This window comes from Elephas maximus, chromosome 19 (assembly GCF_024166365.1).
Source record: "Elephas maximus indicus isolate mEleMax1 chromosome 19, mEleMax1 primary haplotype, whole genome shotgun sequence".
Taxonomy (NCBI): domain Eukaryota; kingdom Metazoa; phylum Chordata; class Mammalia; order Proboscidea; family Elephantidae; genus Elephas; species Elephas maximus.
This window is the reverse complement of record NC_064837.1, coordinates 16,355,650-16,376,355: the sequence shown is the minus strand read 5'-3', so window position 1 is coordinate 16,376,355 and position 20,706 is coordinate 16,355,650. Positions and strand designations below refer to the sequence as shown.

The window sequence follows — 20,706 nt, the reverse complement described above, 5'->3', positions numbered from 1 at the left end:
TCTGTACTTATTTTGCTGGGGACTGATAACGGTTTGTGGGCGGCCCCCTTCCCGACCACCCTTTCAGTGGCACCGACGTGCCCTCTAGTGCTTCCTGAGCTGCTGCTCTGTAGGCGGGTTACGTCAGAATCGTCCGCAAGGTGAGCAGTTAAAAGACCCTGCCCGAGTCACTTCATTTGTATTCAGATAAGCGTGTGACCCCGAGTTTCCTACTTACTGTGCAGATGAGCGTGTGACCCCGAGTTTCCTGCTTACTGTGCAGATGAGCGTGTGACCCCGAGTTTCCTACTTACTGTGCAGATGAGCGTGTGACCCCGAGTTTCCTACTTACTGTGCAGATGAGCGTGTGACCCCGAGTTTCCTACTTACTGTGCAGATGAGCGTGTGACCCCGAGTTTCCTACTTACTGTGCAGGGGAGCGTGTGACCCCGAGTTTCCTACTTACTGTGCAGATGAGCGTGTGACCCCGAGTTTCCTACTTACTGTACAGATGAGCGTGTGACCCTGAGTTTCCTACTTACTGTGCAGATGAGCGTGTGACCCCGAGTTTCCTACTTACTGTGCAGATGAGCGTGTGACCCCGAGTTTCCTACTTACTGTGCAGATGAGCGTGTGACCCCGAGTTTCCTACTTACTGTGCAGATGAGCGTGTGACCCCGAGTTTCCTACTTACTGTGCAGGGGAGCGTGTGACCCCGAGTTTCCTACTTACTGTGCAGAGGAGCGTGTGACCCCGAGTTTCCTACTTACTGTGCAGAGGAGCGTGTGACCCCGAGTTTCCTACTTACTGTGCAGATGAGCGTGTGACCCCGAGTTTCCTACTTACTGTGCAGAGGAGCGTGTGACCCCGAGTTTCCTACTTACTGTGCAGATGAGCGTGTGACCCCGAGTTTCCTACTTACTGTGCGGAGGAGCGTGTGACCCCGAGTTTCCTACTTACTGTGCAGAGGAGCGTGTGACCCCGAGTTTCCTACTTACTGTGCAGATGAGCGTGTGACCCCGAGTTTCCTACTTACTGTGCAGATGAGCGTGTGACCCCGAGTTTCCTACTTACTGTGCAGATGAGCGTGTGACCCCGAGTTTCCTACTTACTGTGCAGATGAGCGTGTGACCCCGAGTTTCCTACTTACTGTGCAGAGGAGCGTGTGACCCCGAGTTTCCTACTTACTGTGCAGAGGAGCGTGTGACCCCGAGTTTCCTACTTACTGTGCAGAGGAGCGTGTGACCCCGAGTTTCCTACTTACTGTGCAGATGAGCGTGTGACCCCGAGTTTCCTACTTACTGTGCAGCTCAAATGGGAGAGAAGTCATGGGGCTGCGTAGGCTCCCGTAAGGCTGCGTCAGTACCTGCCCTTCCTGATTGCACGTTTTTGCTTTCTTCAAAACTGGCTTACTGTTTTCATTGTTTGGCCTTTTAAGTGTAAACACTAAAAATTTAGACTTCTAAAATACACATCCTAATGAAATACTGCTCTTAGCTGATTTGTATTTTGGGGCTCTGCCCAAGAATTTCTGTAAACGTCTTTGAAAACCACTGCCTGGGAGGAACAGAAAGACTGCATCTCCCTCAGGCAATCTTCCAGAAACAATTTTTTTGAACCAACCTTTTGAAAATGCGGAGCATCAGTGTGTACAAGGGTGTGCTTCCTGACAAATACATGAAGACATTAGACACTTAGTAGTTTTAGCACTTGGCATTTTAATGTGCTCTCTTTTTGAAAAAGGATTTCTCTTTTTGATTCAAGATAAGAAAGTATGAAAGTAATCTCACTAAACTTAAAAATAGGCCAATAGAGGCTTTCCGAAAAAACAGAAAGTATGACAGATTTTTGGCTCAAAATGAAGAATTCTGAAGTAGTGAGTGATGCCTCACAGGGCTGTAGTCTGTCCAGTGGGATTAGTTCAGGGAATCTCTGCCTGGAGGGGAACTCGGTCCAGTCCCTGTCGTCAAGGCCCTTCCACGTCTGAGTCAGCACATCGGCCCAGACATTCCTGGTTTCTTGGCTGATGAATGATAGAAATTTTTTGTTAAACCTGCCTCATTTTTTTTTTCCTTAATAAAAATTGAGATTTAAAAATGTGTTACCTCTTTTGAGTAATTGAAATCTTTAAAAATTTTTATATATGGTTTATAATCCACTCTTGGGGAAAACAATCTTTGCAGATAAAATAGAAGAGGCCTTGGATCCAGATGAAGAGCGGCGAGTCCGAACCAGGAGACAGGAGCAAGCCGTGCGTTCTGCACGGATGCTCTACGTCCTCCAGCAGCAGGTGGGAAAGCCCAGGAGGAGTGGGACGTTCCACTTGGTGTACTGAATTTCTAAGGAATTCTTTCTGGCTCAGAAATATTAGCAGCAATGTAACCTACATGAATGCTTCTGAGTTTGTGAGGCTAGGTGTTGAACCTGTGGACAAGTAATTATTTTTCTTTTTGGCATTGGCCTTTATGTCTGTTGGTATATTACGTGGGAATGGCCAGACTCCTTAGGATGTGGTTCTTGACTTTTGCAGACAGTAGACTCTTGGACCTTTTCCCCAGAAAAAAAAAATTTTGCACATAAAGCTGGAAATTCACAGTCCTCTTCTTGCAAACCCTGGTCCTAGAGGAAAGGGACCTTGTTAGTTTCCCGTCTGTCCGATGTTTATAACCTAGTAGGAGCTTACCAAAACCAAACCGACTGCCGTTGACTTGATTCCAACTCGTAGCGACCCTACAGGATAGGGTAGAACTGCCCCATATGGTCTCCAAGGCTGTAAATCTTCGTGGAAGCACACTGCCACATCTTTCTCCCACAGAGCAGCCAGTGGGTTCTAACCACTGACCCTTTCGTTAGCAGCCTGGCACTTTAACCAGTGCGCCACCAGGGCTCCAGTAGTAGCTTAGTAGATAGTAAATAATTTGATTATTCCTGTAATAATAGTAGTACATTCACATTCTGGTAATGGGGGAAAAAAAGACTATGTTAAGTGTTTTTCAGGGCACATTTAGTGGCTGATAAACAGGAATTTACAGTCTTGACATCATGGATAGATTTTTTAAAATGTTTGTTGTAAACTTAGTATCTTACTTGTTAATCTGCCTTTAACTCATTTCTGATGACTGGAGTCACATCTTTGCCCTATTACTTGAACCAAAAACTTGACTCTTTCATTTAAAAGAAAATGCCTGAATTGGACTGTGTTCCGTATTCTTCTTGGATTGTATTTCAGTCCTTACTCTACTTTGCTGCCATAGAAATTGTTCTAAAATACGAGTTTTACAATGTTAGACCTCTGCTTAAAAGGCTTCAGTGAATCTCTATAACTTATAGGATAAAGCCTGCATTCTTTTTTAATTTTGTGTTTTAGGTGAAAGTTTACAGTGCAAATTAGTTTCTCATTCAAAAATTTATACACAAATTGTTTGCATGACATTGGGTGCAATTCCCACAATATGTCAACACTCACCCCTTCCACTCTGGGTTCTCAGTATCCATTCCTCCAAATTTCCTGTCTCTTCCTGCCTTCTCATCTTTGCTTTTGACCCGGTGTTGCCCATTCAATCTTGTATACTTGATTGAACTAAGAAGCACGTACCTCACTTGTATTGTTGTTTGTTTTATAGGCCTGTCTAATCTTTGACTAAAGGTGAACTTTGGGGGTAGCTTCACTTCTGAGTTAGCAGGGTGTCCGGGGGCCATAGTTTGAGGAGTTCCTCCAGTCTCTGTCAGACCAGTTAGTCTGGTCTTTTTTTGTGAATTTGAATTTGTTCTACATTTTTCTCCTACTCTGTCCAGGACTCTCTGTTGCGATCCTTGTCACAGCAGTCGGTGGTGGTAGCCAGGTACTGTATGGCTGCGTTCTTTGGCATGGCACTTAAGACTTGGTGATCTGGACCCCCTGCCTTTCCAGACTCACCTCCACCTCTGCTCCTTCATGTTAAATTCTTGTTATATCAGAGACCGAGGGATGGAAGGGAGCACTGTGCTCCAGTCGCCATCTCCAGCTGGAAACCAGTAACTGTTTTTTGGGTGCATGAATGAAGAGCCTATTTCATTTTCAACTGACCTGAGTTAATGATGGTTATGTTTGGACAAGATGTATTCTTTTGTACAAAAAAGATCAATGGAAAGGTATGAAGTTTATCATTTTTCCCCCTTTACAAAAACAGGTAAAAGAAATCCAGGAAGAATTGGATAAATTGAGTCCACATAAAATTAAGCACACTAAGAAGGTATGATGCAATTAAATTATGATTAATACTTTTTATAAATTACATTTCCAGTGTTGGTATTATATGTGGGTTCTCTGCATTAATAGAATTTGCAGTGAGGGAGTGAACACTTCATTCTGAATAGGAGGTTGCCTTCCAACAAACAGATTCGGAAAAATAAATTATTGTTGTTGCTGCTGATATAAGAAACTGAGAATAGGAAGAAAAGGTTTTGTCGTTAGAAAACCTTTAAGCTTTGCAGTTTTCCTTACTATGAAAAAGTTTTCACCATAAGAAGAGCTTTCTGTAGAAAGAAGATGGATTGTAAATACTCTAATTTATGGGTTGGGTTAGTATTAGGAAGTTCTGATTATCAAATTCACTTTTCCCGTCTCATTTATTACCAGTCATGGGCAATGTCTAGGCTGGCAGCTGCCCACCGCGGAGCTATTCGAGCCTTACAGATGTTTGTCACTCAGTTTACCGACCGAGGGGAATACCCGGTTCCCGCGCGGGGTCGGGAGCTAGGAAGTCTCATCCGCCAGCTTTCACTGTGTTCTGCAAAGCTGGATTCTGACCCTTCTGTCCCTGACGTGGTTATAGATATCCTGCAACAAATTGAGGTATGAGATGGGCTCCGAGCCACGTTAAATGTGTGTTGTTTCTAAGCAGGGAAGTAATGCTGTCACCTAGTTTCATTAGGGTTTATGGAGAATGTAAGAAAAAACTGCTGCCTAGTAAGTTAATGCTTCACAGCGGTTGAAGAGGTACTTGGTTTTTATTTTATGATTTTTACCATCTAGTTTATATTATTGTATTTTACTTCTTTGAGAATTGGTGGCATATAACAACTCTTAAACAGGTCCATTAGCTAAACAGAATATTTTGTCCCTGACCTTGCCAATTAGCAAGGAATTTATTAGCATGGGAAAGGAAAATAGAAAAAGTACTCAGTGTTTAATTTTGATGGATCTTAGAAGACAAACAGCCTCAGATCCTGTGATCGGCCTTCCCTGGATGTGCTGATCAGGAACGGATGGTGTTCTCAGTTCTAATCTGTGACAGAGACAGTCCTGACACCGTTCCCTGAATCTCGGTAGTTTTCTCAAGTCTGTAGAGCATTACCACATAATTATGCCATTTGATCCCTACTGCAGCACTGTGATTTGCAACAGGTTTTATTGTCACTATTTTACAGATTTAAAAAAAAAAAAAGGTCAGAGGGATTACACAAGTACTTCTCTTGAGGCTGGGAATCAAATTTCTATCCCCTGATTCTCATTCCAGTGTTATTTCCACTACACCATATATTTTCACTGACAAATAAAAAGGTGATCTGTATGTTAATATGGCATGGTAAGAACTGTTAGCTGAAGAAAAAGGTGGCGTAGCGGGGAGAATTCTGGACTAAGTGACACGCTGGTTCCTCCATTAGCAAGCTCCTTTGTTGTCTTTAAAGCCCTTTCTGCCTTTAAAATTCCATCACACAGTGAATATGTGCTTTTCATTGGGCACATTCTTGTGTTACAGCACACTGTCAGAAATGTCATCATCAGATGCAGATCCCAGAACTTTAGGCAACGTACCAAGTCACGTGATGCTTCTTCAGCTTACCCACAAGAAACATTATTGTCCAAAATGATTCCTTTTGAAGGATAAATCTTCATATTCCTAGAAAGGCTCTTGAGATTATCTAGTCCCTCTTCCAAATTTTGAGTAATAGTACTCAAGTAAATTTTCTTAACGTAATGTATATCTCTCTTACTTTTGAAAATATTGAGTGCAAAAAATTTATTATCCTTCTTGTGGTTGTTACACCATCCCACAGCTTTTCTAAGGAGTACTTTATTATTATCTGAACTAAATCTCCCTGGCTGTGCTCACTTATCCTTATTTTGTGTAGACTAGGTAGAGACTAGGCCTTTATTCTGCCTGGTGATGAATGTGGGTACCTGAAAGGTATGCCTCTTTTAGGCAGGGGGGAAACAGATCTCCTACCAGTATTATGGTAGATGAGTGAACAAAGCCACTGACCTTAAGTTTCCTTTAGTTTATAAAATTTATGTTAAATATAGTATGTCTGCTCACTGAAAATACTACTTGAGTTTGTGAGGTTTTCATTGAGAATTAAAATGGTTTAACAGCATATAGGATTATATTTTGAGGACTATAGTTAATTTCTAAAAAGATGATCAAAATTTTATGTTTTAGATACTCTTAAAAGTAGTCATTCTTTGCTATTGCTTTTAGTGAACTAAACATGTAAAAAAAATGCAGAAATTTATTAATTTGATGTCCTAAATAATAAAGCTTTACATTTAAGTGAAACAGCAATTGGTTGACTGGAAGAGATTTATTAACAGTTTTCTGTAGAGTCCTTATTTTAGATTGGCAATTAAAAATGTTCTTTTGTGATGAAGGATGAAGAGTGAGCTACTTGTATCAGGTGGACACTTGAGACTGTGTTGGCATCTCCCGTCTGGAGGGGGATAGGAGGGTAGAGAGGGTTAGAAACTGGCAAAATTGTCACGAAAGGAGAGGCTGGAAGGGCTGACTCATTAGGGGGAGAGTAAGCGGGAGTATGGAGTAAGGTGTATATAAGCTTATATGTGACAGACTGACTTGTAAACGTTCACTTAAAGCTCAATAAAAATTATTTAAAAAAAAAAAAATGTTCATTTGTGATATAAGCCAAGATGGTAATTGACTGTTTCATGGCAGGACTTGGAATCCCTTCTGGAAAAGAAACTGTCACCGAAAAAGGTGAAGAGATGTGTCTCTGAAGTTCGGAACAAATTTCCAGTTGGTAGCCCAAAGGCCTTAGAGAAGTGGCCAAGTACATCGTCAAAGAGCGAGAGGAGACTCCCTGGAGCAAAGGAGATGTTTCCACAGGAAACGAGGCGACCTGCAGTAGCAAAGAAGCTTCTTGCTGGTATGTGCCTTCAGGTGTTTATTGCCGGATATTTTATTCTTTGACACTGTCTGGACTGTCACAGTTACTGCATTGAGGGGAAAATCAGAATTTAGAACCTAGTCCATGATAGATGCACTTTAACTAGGGTAAGTGAGTGGTAACCAAGATGCTTCCTTAGGTTGGAAGCTAGAGCGTTCTCCCGTAGAGGAGGGTGGAGAAGTAAAAGCCTCTATTCTTATATCAGAGCTTTTGAGCTACCCAAAGTAAATTTCTGCAGAGCCAGAAGTTAGAACCCTACCTTACTTTTAGAGTTTATGTGTTTCCATTTCAATGGTACGTGTACACACACACACACACACACACACACTCTCTCCTTCTCTCTTAGGTTTTTCTTCCTAAGCCTTAAGGAGTTAACCTTTGTACTAGTTTTCCACATCAGAGTGTTTGTTACATTTCCTGGGAAAGTATAAACACCTTGGTTTGATACTTTTTGTTTGGTCCTGGGCTGCAGCCTGTCCTGTAATTGGTATGTACCTTTCAGGGATTGGTCAATGGACTATGCAAATAATGTGTCTGTGGCACTGAGAGGGGATTGGTCAGTTTGCCCCCCCCCCCCACTGGGAGGGGCCATGTGTTGAAATTGACAAAAAGTTGTGTATGTATGCATATATATACAAATATATATACGTATATGTGTGTGTGTGTATACACACACACACACACACACACACACATAAATTTACATATATATAGATGAAAACCCTGGTGACATAGTGGTTAAGTGCTACGGCTGCTAACCAAGAGGTCAGCAGTTTGAATCTGCCAGGCGCTCCTTGGAAGCTCTATGGGGCAGTTCTTCTCTGGCCTGTAGGGTCGCTATGAGTCAGAATCGACTTGACGGCAGTGGGATTTATATATTTTTATATATATATAAGTATATATGTATACACACACATACGTACGTACATACATACACACATATATGTACAGCCAGCCCCACAGAGGTTTTTCAGACAGAAAAAATCAGGAAGAGAAGCAGAAGGAAGAAAGAAGGAGCAGAGAGAGAGGAGGCAAGGGACCTCCTAAAAGAGCTGTAACACAGGTCAAGGACTGTAACAGTGAAAACAGCAACAGACCCCAGAAGGGGCCCAGTGGCAGAGCTGGCGCTGACAGGCCTGGAAGGGGCCTTGCAGCAGATTTCGTTGTGTCAGAAGGCAGGGCCAAGAGGAGCCTGTCTTTGGGACTGAGAGGAGCTGAGAGAGCTGTCCTGAACTGAAGAAGGGAGACTTGGCCTACATGCTTCCTGATCCTGAGTTATACCCTGTTACCTCTTTAATAAACCACTTAACTGTAAGTAAGGTCTGTGAGCTCTGTGCGGCCATTACAATGGAGTATCGAACACAGAAGTACAGAGTGCTGTGGGAGGGACGGCTGGTGTCAGAATTCTAAAAAGGGTTGAGGGTGGAGACATGTTGACCTCCACGTTGTAGGGATCAGCCTTGGGCTGATCTTGATTTGCATTATCCCCACCTGAAGTCAGACAGGTTCTGATGATGCTATTGCTATTACTACTACTGCAATTATACATACACACACATACATGCATTTTATATGTGTGTGCATATATACGTGTATACACACATGCATAAATGTTTGTACTTTTTTAAGGGAAGTAATAAACAAATTTTTGTTATTTCAGAAAGTGGAATTGCTGCTAGGTTATATCATGTGCACATTGTAAATTTAAATGGATGCTGCCAAATTGCCCTTAAAAGTGGACATACAGTTGTACTTTGACTAGCTGCAACCATTAGTATGTATTTCCTCATACCCTCACCAAGTATCTGTATTATCAAATTTAAAACAATTTCTAATCTCATAGGTGAAAAATGGCATCTTACTGTTTCATGTTGTATTTCCCTGATTCGTAGTGAGGGCTGTGGTTTCTTTCACATGTTTCTTGGCCACATTTATTTCCTCTCTGTGATTTGCCTGTTCATAACATTTGCCCATCTCTGCCGGGCCGTATGTTTTTGCTTATGGATTTAGAGGCGTTTTTTTATACATTCTGGATCGTGATCCCTTTGTGGTTTAAATATATTGCAAATATTTTCTCCTATGTAATCACTTGTCTTTGTAATTGGTTTATGATGTCTCTTTTGGTATAGGGAATTTTAGCTTTGGAGACAAATCCATCAGTCTTTCTTATATATTTTAATATCTGATAAGGCAATTCTTCCTTCTTTGTTTTCCTTTGTCACAGTTTTGCTGATGATCATTGGTTATCTTCCAGAAGAATTTAGAGCGAGCTTGTCAAGTTCCATGAAAAATACTGTTGAGATTTAGATTGGGATTACACTGAGTTGTAGACTAATTAGGGGAGAAATGATATCTTTACAGTATGGAGTCTTCCCATCCATTCTTACCTTTTCCCCTCCCGTCAGTTGAATTTTAGAATTTTCTGCATAAAAGCCTTACAAATTTCTTGTTAGGTTTATTTCTAGTTTTTATTGCTAATGTGAATGCGATCTTTTTTTTTAGTTACATTTAACCATTGGTTATTGCTAGTTATGGGAAAGCTGTTAGATTTGGACATTGCTCTTATATTTGACACCTTGCTAAATTTCTTATTTGTTATAATACTGTATTTCATTGGTTCTAGCCATGGTGGTACAGTGATTGAGAGCTTGGCTCCTAATCAAAAGATCAGCAGTTTGAAGCCACCACCTGCTCCTTGGAAACCCTGTTTGACAGCTCTACTCTGTCCTGTAGGGTCGCTATGAGTCAGAATCGGCTCAATGGCAACGGGTTAAGGTACACATTTGAACATTTCTGAAATTCAGATGCGTTCTTAACGTGAATGACATCTTAACAATTAATTGACAACATTTTAAAATTTCCTGTTGATTAAAAAAAAAAAATTTATTTTTTTATTGATTGTTGTTAGGTGCCGTCAAGTTGATTCTGACTCATAACGACCCTGTGTGCAACAGAACGAAACACTGCCCAGTCCTGCACCATCCCCATAATCGTTGCTATGTTTGAGCCCATTGTTGCAGCCACTGTGTCAGTCCATCTCGTTGAGGGCCTTCCTTATTTTCACTGATCCTCAACGTTACCAAGCATGATGTTCTTCTCCAGGTCCTGATCTCTCCTGATAATACGTCCAAAGTACATGAGTCAAAGTCTCACCATGCTCTGCTTCTAAGGAGCATTCTGGCCATACTTCTTCCAAAACAGATTTGTTCATTCTTCTGGCAGTCCATGACATATTCAGTATTCTTCGCCAACACCGTAATACATAAAACATAATGATGTTTTGTAACTGATGTTTGATGAAATGTAGGATTTTGGCGGCTAATTCTTTCGTATTTTTCCAGATAGGTGAGATTACCTGAAGATAAGGATGGTTTTGCGTCTTCCTTTGTGATATTGATATCTTTTCTTTTTTTCTTCTTCTGCTTTATTGAATGGGTTTTAATTCAGTATAATATGGAATAATAACTGTAATGAGGCATCCTTTTTACTCCCAAATTTAATTGGAATGGTTATATATGATGCTTACTGTTGGATTTTGGCAGATTTTCATATGAAGTTGAGAAAATTTTATGTTCCTGTTTTATTGAGAGATTTTCTTTTATCTTGAAATGTTTATAGATAGTTTTTTAAAAAAGTTCTAAGGTTTTATTTTAGTATTTAGTGTTTTTGTGTGTGATTTACATTAAAGTGTGGACAAAGCAACAAATTATTTTTTTTAATTGAAAAACAACATACTTCTAGAACAGTGTACAAAATGTAAATTTACAGGTTAGTTATTTACCAGAAAGCAAACATCTGTATAACCACTATCCCTGTTAAGAACAAGAACATTACCAGCAGCCAGGAAACCCCCCCTTGTATGCTCCCCTTCCAATCTGTGTTCCCTCTCGCCTCCGCAGAGTTAACTGTTACTTCAGTTTCTAATGCTGTACTTCAGTTTCGCCTGATTTGGGACTTTATAAAAATGGAATTGTGTGGTAGATATTCTTGGGGGCTGGCTTTATTTCATGCAGTGCTTTGTGAGAGACATCTATTCTGTTTGTGTGGTTTGTTTACATTCTTTGATATATTCTTGAGTATATCACAATTCTTTTAGTCGTTGAGTTATTCCCGATCTTTGGTGATTATAAAGAAAACTGCGGTGATAGTTCTTAGATCTGTCTTGTGGTACATGTGTGTGTGCATTTCTGTTGGACATAGTCACAGGAGTACGGGTGCTGGGCCATCGGGTAGTGTTTGCTCAAATGTAATGGATAAAGCTTGTTTTGTTTTAAGTAGTTTTATCATTTCAACTCCCACCAACAATGTATAAGAACAGTTGTTACACATCCTTGCCACCTGGTTGGTATGCCAAGGGTATCAACAGTGGTTTAATTTGCGTTTTTCAGATGACTAATGTACGAGTACTTTTTCACGTATGTATCGGCCATTTAGGTGTGTGCTTTTGTGAAGTACCAGTTCAAGTCTCTTGTCCACTCCTCCCTCGGTTTTTTTCTCTGTCCCTGTCTCTCTTTCTTTTATTCTCTTTTTCTCTTCCTACCTGCCCCGCTCTCTTCTCTCTGGTCTTTTTTTTTTTTTTTGTAGGGTTCTATAACCCCTCCTCAGTTGTATGTGTTGTATCTCCTCCACTCTGTGGCTTGCTTTTTTAGTGTCTCGTTGGTGTCTTCTGATGAATAGAGTTCTTCATTTTAATGTAGTTGAGTTTACTCATTAAGGTTTTTGTTTTTGTTTATTTTTGGTATCCTTTATAAGACACTCCTCCTTATGCCAAGGTTAAGAAGCCGTTTCCTGTGTTTTTTTTCCTAGACCAAGTTTCGTTTTCTTCCATGTGAATGTCCAGTTGGCCTGGCACTATTTATTGAAAATACTGTTTTTTTCCTGCTCTTCCACAGTGTCAACTGTGTCATTCATCACATGTGCACACATGCGCAGGCCGTTTCTGGGTCCCCTGTTGTCTTCCATCGATATACCTGATGTTACTTATGCCAATGCTCTACTACCTTAGTTACTCCTAGTCTTGATACCCAGTCAAGCAGGTCCTGCCATTTGTTTTTCTTACAGGATGTCTTGGCTAATGCTGATCCTTTTTATTTTTTTAAAACAGCTTTATTGAGATATAACTCCCATACCATACACTTCATTGACTTAAAGCATACAATTTAGTGGGCTTTAGTTAGCATATTCATAGGATATGTGCAACCATCACCACAGTCAATTTAAAACATTTTCATCATCTCAAAAAGAAATCCTGTGCCCTTTCTCACTCCTGTAACACCATTCCTTCCTCTAGCCCTAAGCAAACGTGAATCTGCTTTCTATCTCTGTAGATTTCCCAAGTCTGGCCGTTCCGTATGAATGGACTCATGTAATATCTGGCTTTTTGCAACTGATGTCTTTCCCCTTGTGTAATGGTTTCAGGGTTCATCCATGTTGTAGCATGTATCGTTACTTCATTTTTATTATGTCTGAATGATACCCCATCATATGTATATACCACATTTGTGTATCCATATCCATTTGTAAGTTAATGAATATTTGGGCTGTTTCTGCTTTTTGGGATATTATAAATAATGCTGCTGTATACATTTATGTACACGTTTTTATGTGAACATATGCTTTCATTTCTCTAGGAATAGATTTGGTGGATAATATGGTAACTCTGAGGGAGCCCTGGTGGTACAGTGGTTAAGCACTCAGCTGCTAACCGAAAGGTTGGTGGTTCGAACCCTCCAGCTACTCCAGGGAGAAAGATGTGGCAGCCTGCTTCCGTAAAGATTACAGCCTTACAAACCCTATGGGGCAGTTGTACTCTGTCCTATAGGGTTGTTACAAGTCAGAATTGACTCGACAGTGACGAGTTATGTTTAATCATTTTAGGAACTGCCAGATTGTTGTCCAGAGTGACTGCCCTCAAAATTTTTACATTACCACCAGCTGTATATGAGGATCGAGATTATTCTACATCCTTGTCAACATTGTTATTATCTGATTTTTTTATTGTAGCCATCCCAGTGAGTGTGAAGTGGTGTCTCATTGTGGTTTTGGCTAATACGTTGAGCATTTGTGTGGTTATTGGCCATTTACGTATCTTTCTTGGAGAAACATCTATCCTTAATCCATTTTTTAATTTTTTTTTAGTTGAGTTGTGAGAGTTCTTTATATACTCTGAATACAAGTCCCTTATGAGATACATGGTTTTTAAATATTTCTTCCACTCTGTGGGTTGTCTTTGCATTTTTTTGTGCTTTTGGCATCATATCTGAGAATCCTTTGCCAAATCCAGGGTCATGAGAATTAATTCCTGTGTTTTCTTCTAAGACTTTCAGTAGTTTTAGATCTTACGTTTAGGCCTTTATCCATTTTGGGTTCGTTTTTGTATATGGTGCGAGGTCTTTACCTTCAAGCTTTTTTCGCATGTGGCTCTCCATTTGTCCAGCACCATTAGTTGGAAAGACTGTTCCTTCCCCAGTGGATGGTGTTGGTATCCTTGTTAAAAATCATGTGACCATAGATGTGTGGATTTATTTCTGGATTCTGATTTTGTTCCGTTGATCTGTATGTCTGTCCTTCTGTCATTACTACACTGGCTTGATTACCATTGCTTTAGTAAGTTTTGAAATTGGGTGGGAAATGTGAGTCCTCCTATTTTGTCTTTGCTTTTCGACATTGTTTTAGCTGGTATGGGTCTCTTTCAACTCCACATGGATCTTAAACTCGGTTTGTCAGTTTCTACAGAGCAGTCAGCTGAGAGCCTGATGGGGATTAGGTTGGACCTGCAGGTCTTGGGGGAGTGTTGCCGTGTGAACAGCTTTAAATCTTCCGGTTCATGAACATGGGATTTTTTTTCAGTTATTTCAACAATGTTTTTTAGTTTTCAGAGTATAAGTTTTGCACTTCTTTTGTTAAATTTATTCCTATTTTGTTCTTTTTGATACTGTTGTCAGCGGAAATGCTTCTTAATTTCATTTTCAGATTGTTCATTACATGTGTATAGAAATACAATCGATTTGTGTATATTGATCTTGTATCTTGCAACCTTGCTGAACTCGTTTATTAGCTCTAGTGGTTTTGGAGGGTGATAGGATTTTCTGTATACAAAATCATATCATCTGCAAATATAGTTTGATTTTTCCTTTCCAATTTGAATGCTGTTTATTTCTTTCTTTCTCTTCTCTAGTTGCCCTGGCAAGGAGCCCTGGTGGCTCAGTGGTTAAGTACTTAGTTACTAACCAAAAGGTTGGTGGTTCAAACCTGGCACACTCTCCAAAGGGAGAGAGATGTGGCAGTCTGCTTCCGTAAGGATGACAGCCTTGGAAACCCTATGGGGCAGTTCTACCCTGTCCTGTAGGGTCACTATGAGTCGGAATCAACCCGATGGCAACAGACGTTACGAGTTTAAATGCCCTGTCTAGAACAATGCTGAATAAAAGTGGTATATATTTGGAGTGTATCTGTCTGTAGGTAGTCACTCTCACTGACTTGATTTCAGCAGCATTTTCCCTTTATCCTTCTGAAATCTTCATGTAGATAAGCATCGACCTGTTACGGAGCTTCCCGGGACCAAGAGGTTAGAGGATGAACTTGATGTGTTGCCTGTAGATATCCTTCAGGAAGAAGCTCCACCTATTTTAGACCAAAGTGCAAGCTTCAAAGATGAGATGTCAGCCCTGGTAAAGGCAAGAGTGGTGAAAAAGAATCCTGCGACCGTGAACGCGCCTTTTAGGAAGAGAGATGCCCTGGCACCTGCAAGACCGCAACAAGTATGAAATCACTTCTTTCTTTTGCACGTTTATATCAATCTGAAGTTGTCCAGGGTCACAGGAGCCAGTAAGCGGTGGAGCCAGAATTGGAGCTCTCAGGCGGTAAGGTGACAGAGCCCTGAGTCCAGTGGCCTAAGCTTAGCTGAGTCCAGGTTGGTTTTCTCTTTTAACAACAACAACAAAGCAGTTTGTAGTATTGTTGTCAGGACTGGGTGTTCTCCCTTGTCCTGGCTCAGTAAGATCCTCATTCGACACCGAGGCCCTAAGTGGGCAAGCTGTTTTAAAACTCGGCTGCTGCTTGTTTTCTATTTCTGATTTGGAAGCTTGGGATTGGAGACTTGGTTCATGCTAAGGGTAAATATGGGTAACTAATAATCAGTCGACATTAAAAGGCATCCTGGGGTGAGTACTTTCTAATACAGCATTGGGAGCTGGCTGGGTAGTTAGAACTTGCTTTGAAACTCACTAATATTTTAAACTTCTATTTAAAACTCACTCAAGGCCCTATGAGGAGAGAATTGGGGAGAAGACACCTCCTAGTCTGAATACCCCTTGTTGTCATTAATGCCATTTTCTGATTCTGTAGCAAACCTGTATATTGTCAGGTGCCCCCAGGAAAAGGATATTTAGCGGTAACTACCAGTTACTGACAAATTATGGATTAGGACCAAGTCTCTACTGCTTTGTAACCAAACTAGTATGAGGATAATTGGGAAGTCAGGACCCAGCCTGTGGGAACTCAACACAGTGCTCTTCTCCAGAGGCACAGCCTCGTTCTCTAGCCTGTTTTTAAATAGCCTGCTTCATTCTGTGTATATGGCATATGCTTTCTACCTTCATCGCTATCACACTCCCCCTGTCGTAGCCCATTTAATCGTCCAGAAACATATGAAGACATTATCTTCATTTTACAGATGAGAAACCTAAAGCTCTGAAAGATTAAGTATTTTTGGGGAGGGGGCAGTTTTTTTTTTTAATTGTGGTAAAATATATGCAGCATAAAAATTGAAATTTTAATCATTTTCAGGTGTACGATCCAGTGTCGTTCATACCACCACTATTTGTTTCCAGAACTTTTTCATCACCCCAAACAGAAACTGTAACCATTAAGCAGCAACTCCCCATTTTTCCCTCCCCTCCAGCCCATGGTAACCACTGACCTACTTTGTATTTATGCATGTGTCTCGTCTAGATACTTCATATAAATGGGATCGTATAATATTTGTCCTTTTGTGGTCTGACTTATTTCACTCAGCATAATGTTTTCACAGGTTATCGTTTGTAGCATTTATCAGGGTTTCATTTTTCTTCATGGCCTAGTAGTGTTCCGTTGTACATATATACTACATGTTGTCTATCCGGTTGTCCGTTGGTGGACACTTGAGTTGTTTCACCTTTTGGCTTCTGTGAATACTGCTGCAGTGAACGTTGATGTACAAGTAGCTATTTGAATCCCTGCTTTTCGTTCTTGTGGTTATGTACCTCGGACTGGGATTCCTACGTTTATAGCAATTCTGTGCTTAACTTTTTGAGGAACCGCCAAGCTGCCTTCTGCAGCAGCCACACCATTTTACATTTCCGCCAGCAATGGATGAGGCTGCCAGTTTATCCAGATTCTCACCAACACTTGTTATTTTCTGTTTTGTTTTTTTTTTATAGTAGCCATCCTAGTAAGTGTAAAGTGGTATCTCATTGGGGTTTTGATTTGTGTTTCTGTAATGAGTAATGACATTAAACATTTTTTCATTGTGCTTAGTGGTCATTTGTATATCTTGTTTGGAGAAATGTTTGTTGAAGTCTTTTGCCCGTTTCTTAATTGAGTTACATGTCTTTTCATTGTTGAATTGTAGTAATTCTTTTTATATTGTGGATATTAAACAAGATTAAGTACATATTTTCACCAAGAGTATTTTACAATTTATCTCTAAATAGTACAGATTAACTTTATTTTTACTTTATTAGGGAAAATGGATATAGATAAATATAAATATTAAAAGGTGAGAGAGCCAGGGCTATAATTCTCTGTCCCCCTCCTACCTCCCCGCCACTGGGATGTTTCAGTGTCACATATACCCTCCCCCCAAAAATGTCTACCATAGTGCTTTCCAGTTAGGTTTTTGCTGAGTTGGATGTATGAATAACGTAGGGACACTTGGGCCTTCAGTGCACCAAAGATTGAAACCACAGTTTCTCTGATATTCGTTTGGCTTCCTAATTTATACTTTTCACTTACAGGGACTCCATAGAGCTGAAAGATGTAGACCAACTCAACCTCACATCAAAAGCAGGTTGCACCAGACAACAGTCTCATCCAGATTAAAAATGAACCAACAGCCTGTGAAAGACCAGAGAGCTCCTTGGATACCTCCAAACCCCACATCCCCGCCAGCATCCCCCAAATGGTATGTAAAAATTCAAGGGACCATGTGGGTCTGTGGTTTTATCTTTACTTACAGATCAAAGGTTACTTATAGCTTAAAGCGAATAAAACAGCAGCCTTCGTTCCCATTAAGAAGATAAGCTTATTTGGGTGAGACATGAGTTTTTGCCCAGAAGCCTTTTGGTTCCTTTTTCCCACCCGCCTGTGGTTTGAGTTCCTCCCAGGGGCCACCCCGTCACCCTGTGGGCATGTGGTATCGTATGGAGGATCGTGGGCTTCTCTTCACTTGTCTCCTTTGACAGTAGACTCTGGTTACTTGAGGCCAGGGACTATGCCCTTTCTTACAGCTATGTGTCCCATGCCTGGCACTTAGTAGGCATTCAGTAAATCTTTGCTGAGTGAGTGAATACTTAAAAATAATTCCAGTTCCAAGGCAAGATCATTATGAATTAGGAAACCATACAAATCTTACAGAAACTGTCCTGACTGCATGGGACATCACCATCTTGTCACCCTCATTCAAAGCACATAGAGAATGAGGAGCTGCCATTCCAGAGGGCTAGAGGAGGTATTGTCCTGTAGGGGAGCCAGGGTCCAGCTAATTAGGTGGAAACAATCTTTGGGAAATTGGCTAAAGGTTAAGGGGAGCTTTTTTACCATGGGTCAGTAGTTCTTGGAAGCACAGTGGAAAGGACCAGGAGGCCGGACAGTAGAAGAGAGGAAGCAGGAACCGGTAATGTGGGGAGGAGAATGAGTGAGGGGGTTGGTGATCACATGTCTGCCTTTTGCAGCCCATCAGAAGACAGGGTAAGAAGCCTGGCAGAATGGACTTACCTTAAGATTTTGAATAGTTCTGAATGCATGGCTGTGTTTATCCATCAAGCCCCATTTTAAGGTTGAAAAAGTAATGTTTAGGGAGTTTCATGTCTTGTTCATGTAGCAGGGCTGGAACTAAAATCTGATCTTTTGATTTCATAATGTGCCTTTTAGTTTTTATAACTCTGCCCAGATTTCAGTTGTTACATGAGCAGTTAATACGGAGATGGTAAGCCCATAAATAACATTACTTGGTTGAAGCTTATGTTGCAAAGCAGATATACAACGGGATGTCTTCTAGAGTGTATGTGGAGGGTCAGGGAGGGGACTGGATAAGGCTTCTAGGCTCTAGTGCTGTATTAAAATGATACAGAGTTGCCTTATAATAAGGAACGTAATCAGTGATCCGAATTTATAACAGGGTTTTGTGGAAGTTCACCTATAATTCTGTAACTGACAGTTGGTTTTTCTTTTAGAATAGTGACTGCTTCTCTGAAGCAAAGGGGAGCTGAGCCTGAGTCCTGGCGTCTCTTAGTCTTCTTCACATTCAGCTTCCGATTTAGGGCCCTGTGCTGTAGGTCGCCGTTAATGTGATGCCCTCGTCTTCTCTGAGCTGACACCTTTAAGGAGTCATTGGACATGGGCAAATGATAACAAATATATACTTCTCTGTTTTTTTCCAGTGCTGCGTGGACAAAGGTAAAGCGTAGCCCCAAAGAGGCCACAAAAGAGCAGTCTCTTCAGCAAGAAGATACTCAAGAGGAAAGTCACTGGCAAGGTGCCATTGAGCATGAAGCAGCCAGGTTTGTGCTGGCATTTCAAATCTTTGAAGATTAGAGGGCTCCTTTTAGTAGAATCCGTGGGGTCACCATGAGTCGGAATCGACTCAACAGCAGTGGGTTTTTGGTAAAATCTAAAGTAAACCCTGGCTTCCCTTTCCTGTGTGTGAAGTTCCATTATTTAAACTGTGGATTACCAGACTTTTCTGTCAAACTTATACAGCTTATGTTGACCCCTTCTTTTATTCCTTATTTCACTCACTTAAAAATTATATGGGTGTCAATTGCATATCGTTTGCTTATTTTGTACACAGCACAGTTGTAAGCTCTGTGGAGACTTTAAAAGAGGGCAAATGAGACACCACCCCAGCTCCTACTTATTCACAAGCAATAGAGAAGATAAGATACAAAATTAATTACAATTTAAGAGAGAATATGGCATGTACCCTGTCCTAGTTATCTAATACTGCTGTAACAGAAATATCACAAGCAGGTGGCTTTAACAAACAGAAATTTATTCTCTCACAATCTAGGAGGCTAGAAGTCCGAATTCTAGGAAGGTGCCAGCTCCAGAGGAAGGCTTTCTCTCTGCCTGTCAGTTCTGGGGAAGGTCCTTGCCATCACTCTTCCCTGGGTCTAGGAGTTTTGGAACTCAGGGACCCCAGCTCCTCATTCTTGGTGGTAGGAGATCCCTGTCCACTCTGCCTCATTCTCTCTTTCCTGTCTCAAAAGAGACTGATTCAAGATACAACCTAATTCTGTAGATTGAGTCCTGCCTCATTAACGTCATAGCAGTTAGGATTTACCACACAGAGTAATCACATCAGATCACAGAATGGTGGACAACTACACAATACTGGGAATCATGGCTTAGCCAAGTAGATACATATTTTTGGGGAGCACAGTTCGATCTATAACATACCCTAACAACTAAAGAGTTAAGGACCCTGAGAGCTTAGAAGAGGGAGTTGTTACTTCTTGCTCTGGAAATCAGAGAAGGCTTCATGCAGGGAGATGGAAATTGAACTGAGAACTTGGATTTAAATATGGTGATGAGGTGAGAACATTCCCTGGGAAGAGAATGGTGAAAATTAATAAATAAATAAATAGATAAAATCTGTGGGTTATGTACAGAAAGTAAAACGTAGTTTCATTTGATTCAAGCATAGGGTAAGTAAAGGGAGAAGTCAACCAATAAGGTTGGAAGGGTAAACTGGGGGCAGGACAGGGTGGCCTTTGGAATTTGGACTCTCTGCTAAGGGCTCCCCTTGCCTTTGGAGGTTTGTGAATTCTAGCACAACAGGATCGGAATATGCCATGGGAATGTGAATCTGACGGGTATGGATAGGGTGAGCTGGAGAGCAGACTCAAGGGAGGAAAGGCAGTTAGGCTGTTTTAAAAAATCTGAAAATTCTTTAGGGACCTAAATGAGAGCTTTGAGGCACAGCGTGGATGGTCAGAGAGGGAGAGTAGAGAAGAGGGCAGGGAGAGAGAAGAAAGGAGTGGAAGATACAGACAGACTGCAGAGAGCCTATAATCGTCCTGTATGCTCTCATTCTGTCCTTCCATTCAGCAGACGTTTGTTTAGTGAGCATTTACTGCAGGCCAGCATTGTCCCTGATGGTGGGGCAATTCAAAGATGAGAAAGACATGCCCCTGTCCTTGAGGTCTAAAGAGTCCCAGTGGAATTGGGGAATGCTGTAATGGAGATAGGTATGCAGTGTCTAACTCTGTGGAGGAACTGGAGAAGACTTCTCAGGGGTGACATTACACTATGTAATCAATAGGACATGGCAACAGATTGGACATGAGACAAGGGAGAGGAAGA

At 41.1% G+C, this 20,706-nt stretch overlaps 1 protein-coding gene across 6 annotated transcripts in view; it reads left to right on the top strand.

The window, feature by feature from the left end:
* The window catches only part of KIAA0753 (KIAA0753 ortholog), a 60,228-nt gene that overhangs the window by 13,976 nt on the left and 25,546 nt on the right, over positions 1-20,706 (top strand). For 5 of the 6 annotated variants that reach the window (XM_049859146.1, XM_049859145.1, XM_049859143.1 and 2 more), the window contains 7 exons: positions 2,163-2,269; positions 4,149-4,211; positions 4,598-4,813; positions 6,912-7,122; positions 14,671-14,903; positions 17,139-17,305; positions 18,783-18,902. In XM_049859146.1, the coding sequence (XP_049715103.1) occupies positions 2,163-2,269; positions 4,149-4,211; positions 4,598-4,813; positions 6,912-7,122; positions 14,671-14,903; positions 17,139-17,305; positions 18,783-18,902 (1,117 nt within the window). The remainder of the gene's footprint in view (positions 1-2,162; positions 2,270-4,148; positions 4,212-4,597; positions 4,814-6,911; positions 7,123-14,670; positions 14,904-17,138; positions 17,306-18,782; positions 18,903-20,706) is intronic. The other variant, XM_049859148.1, reaches the window with a different exon arrangement.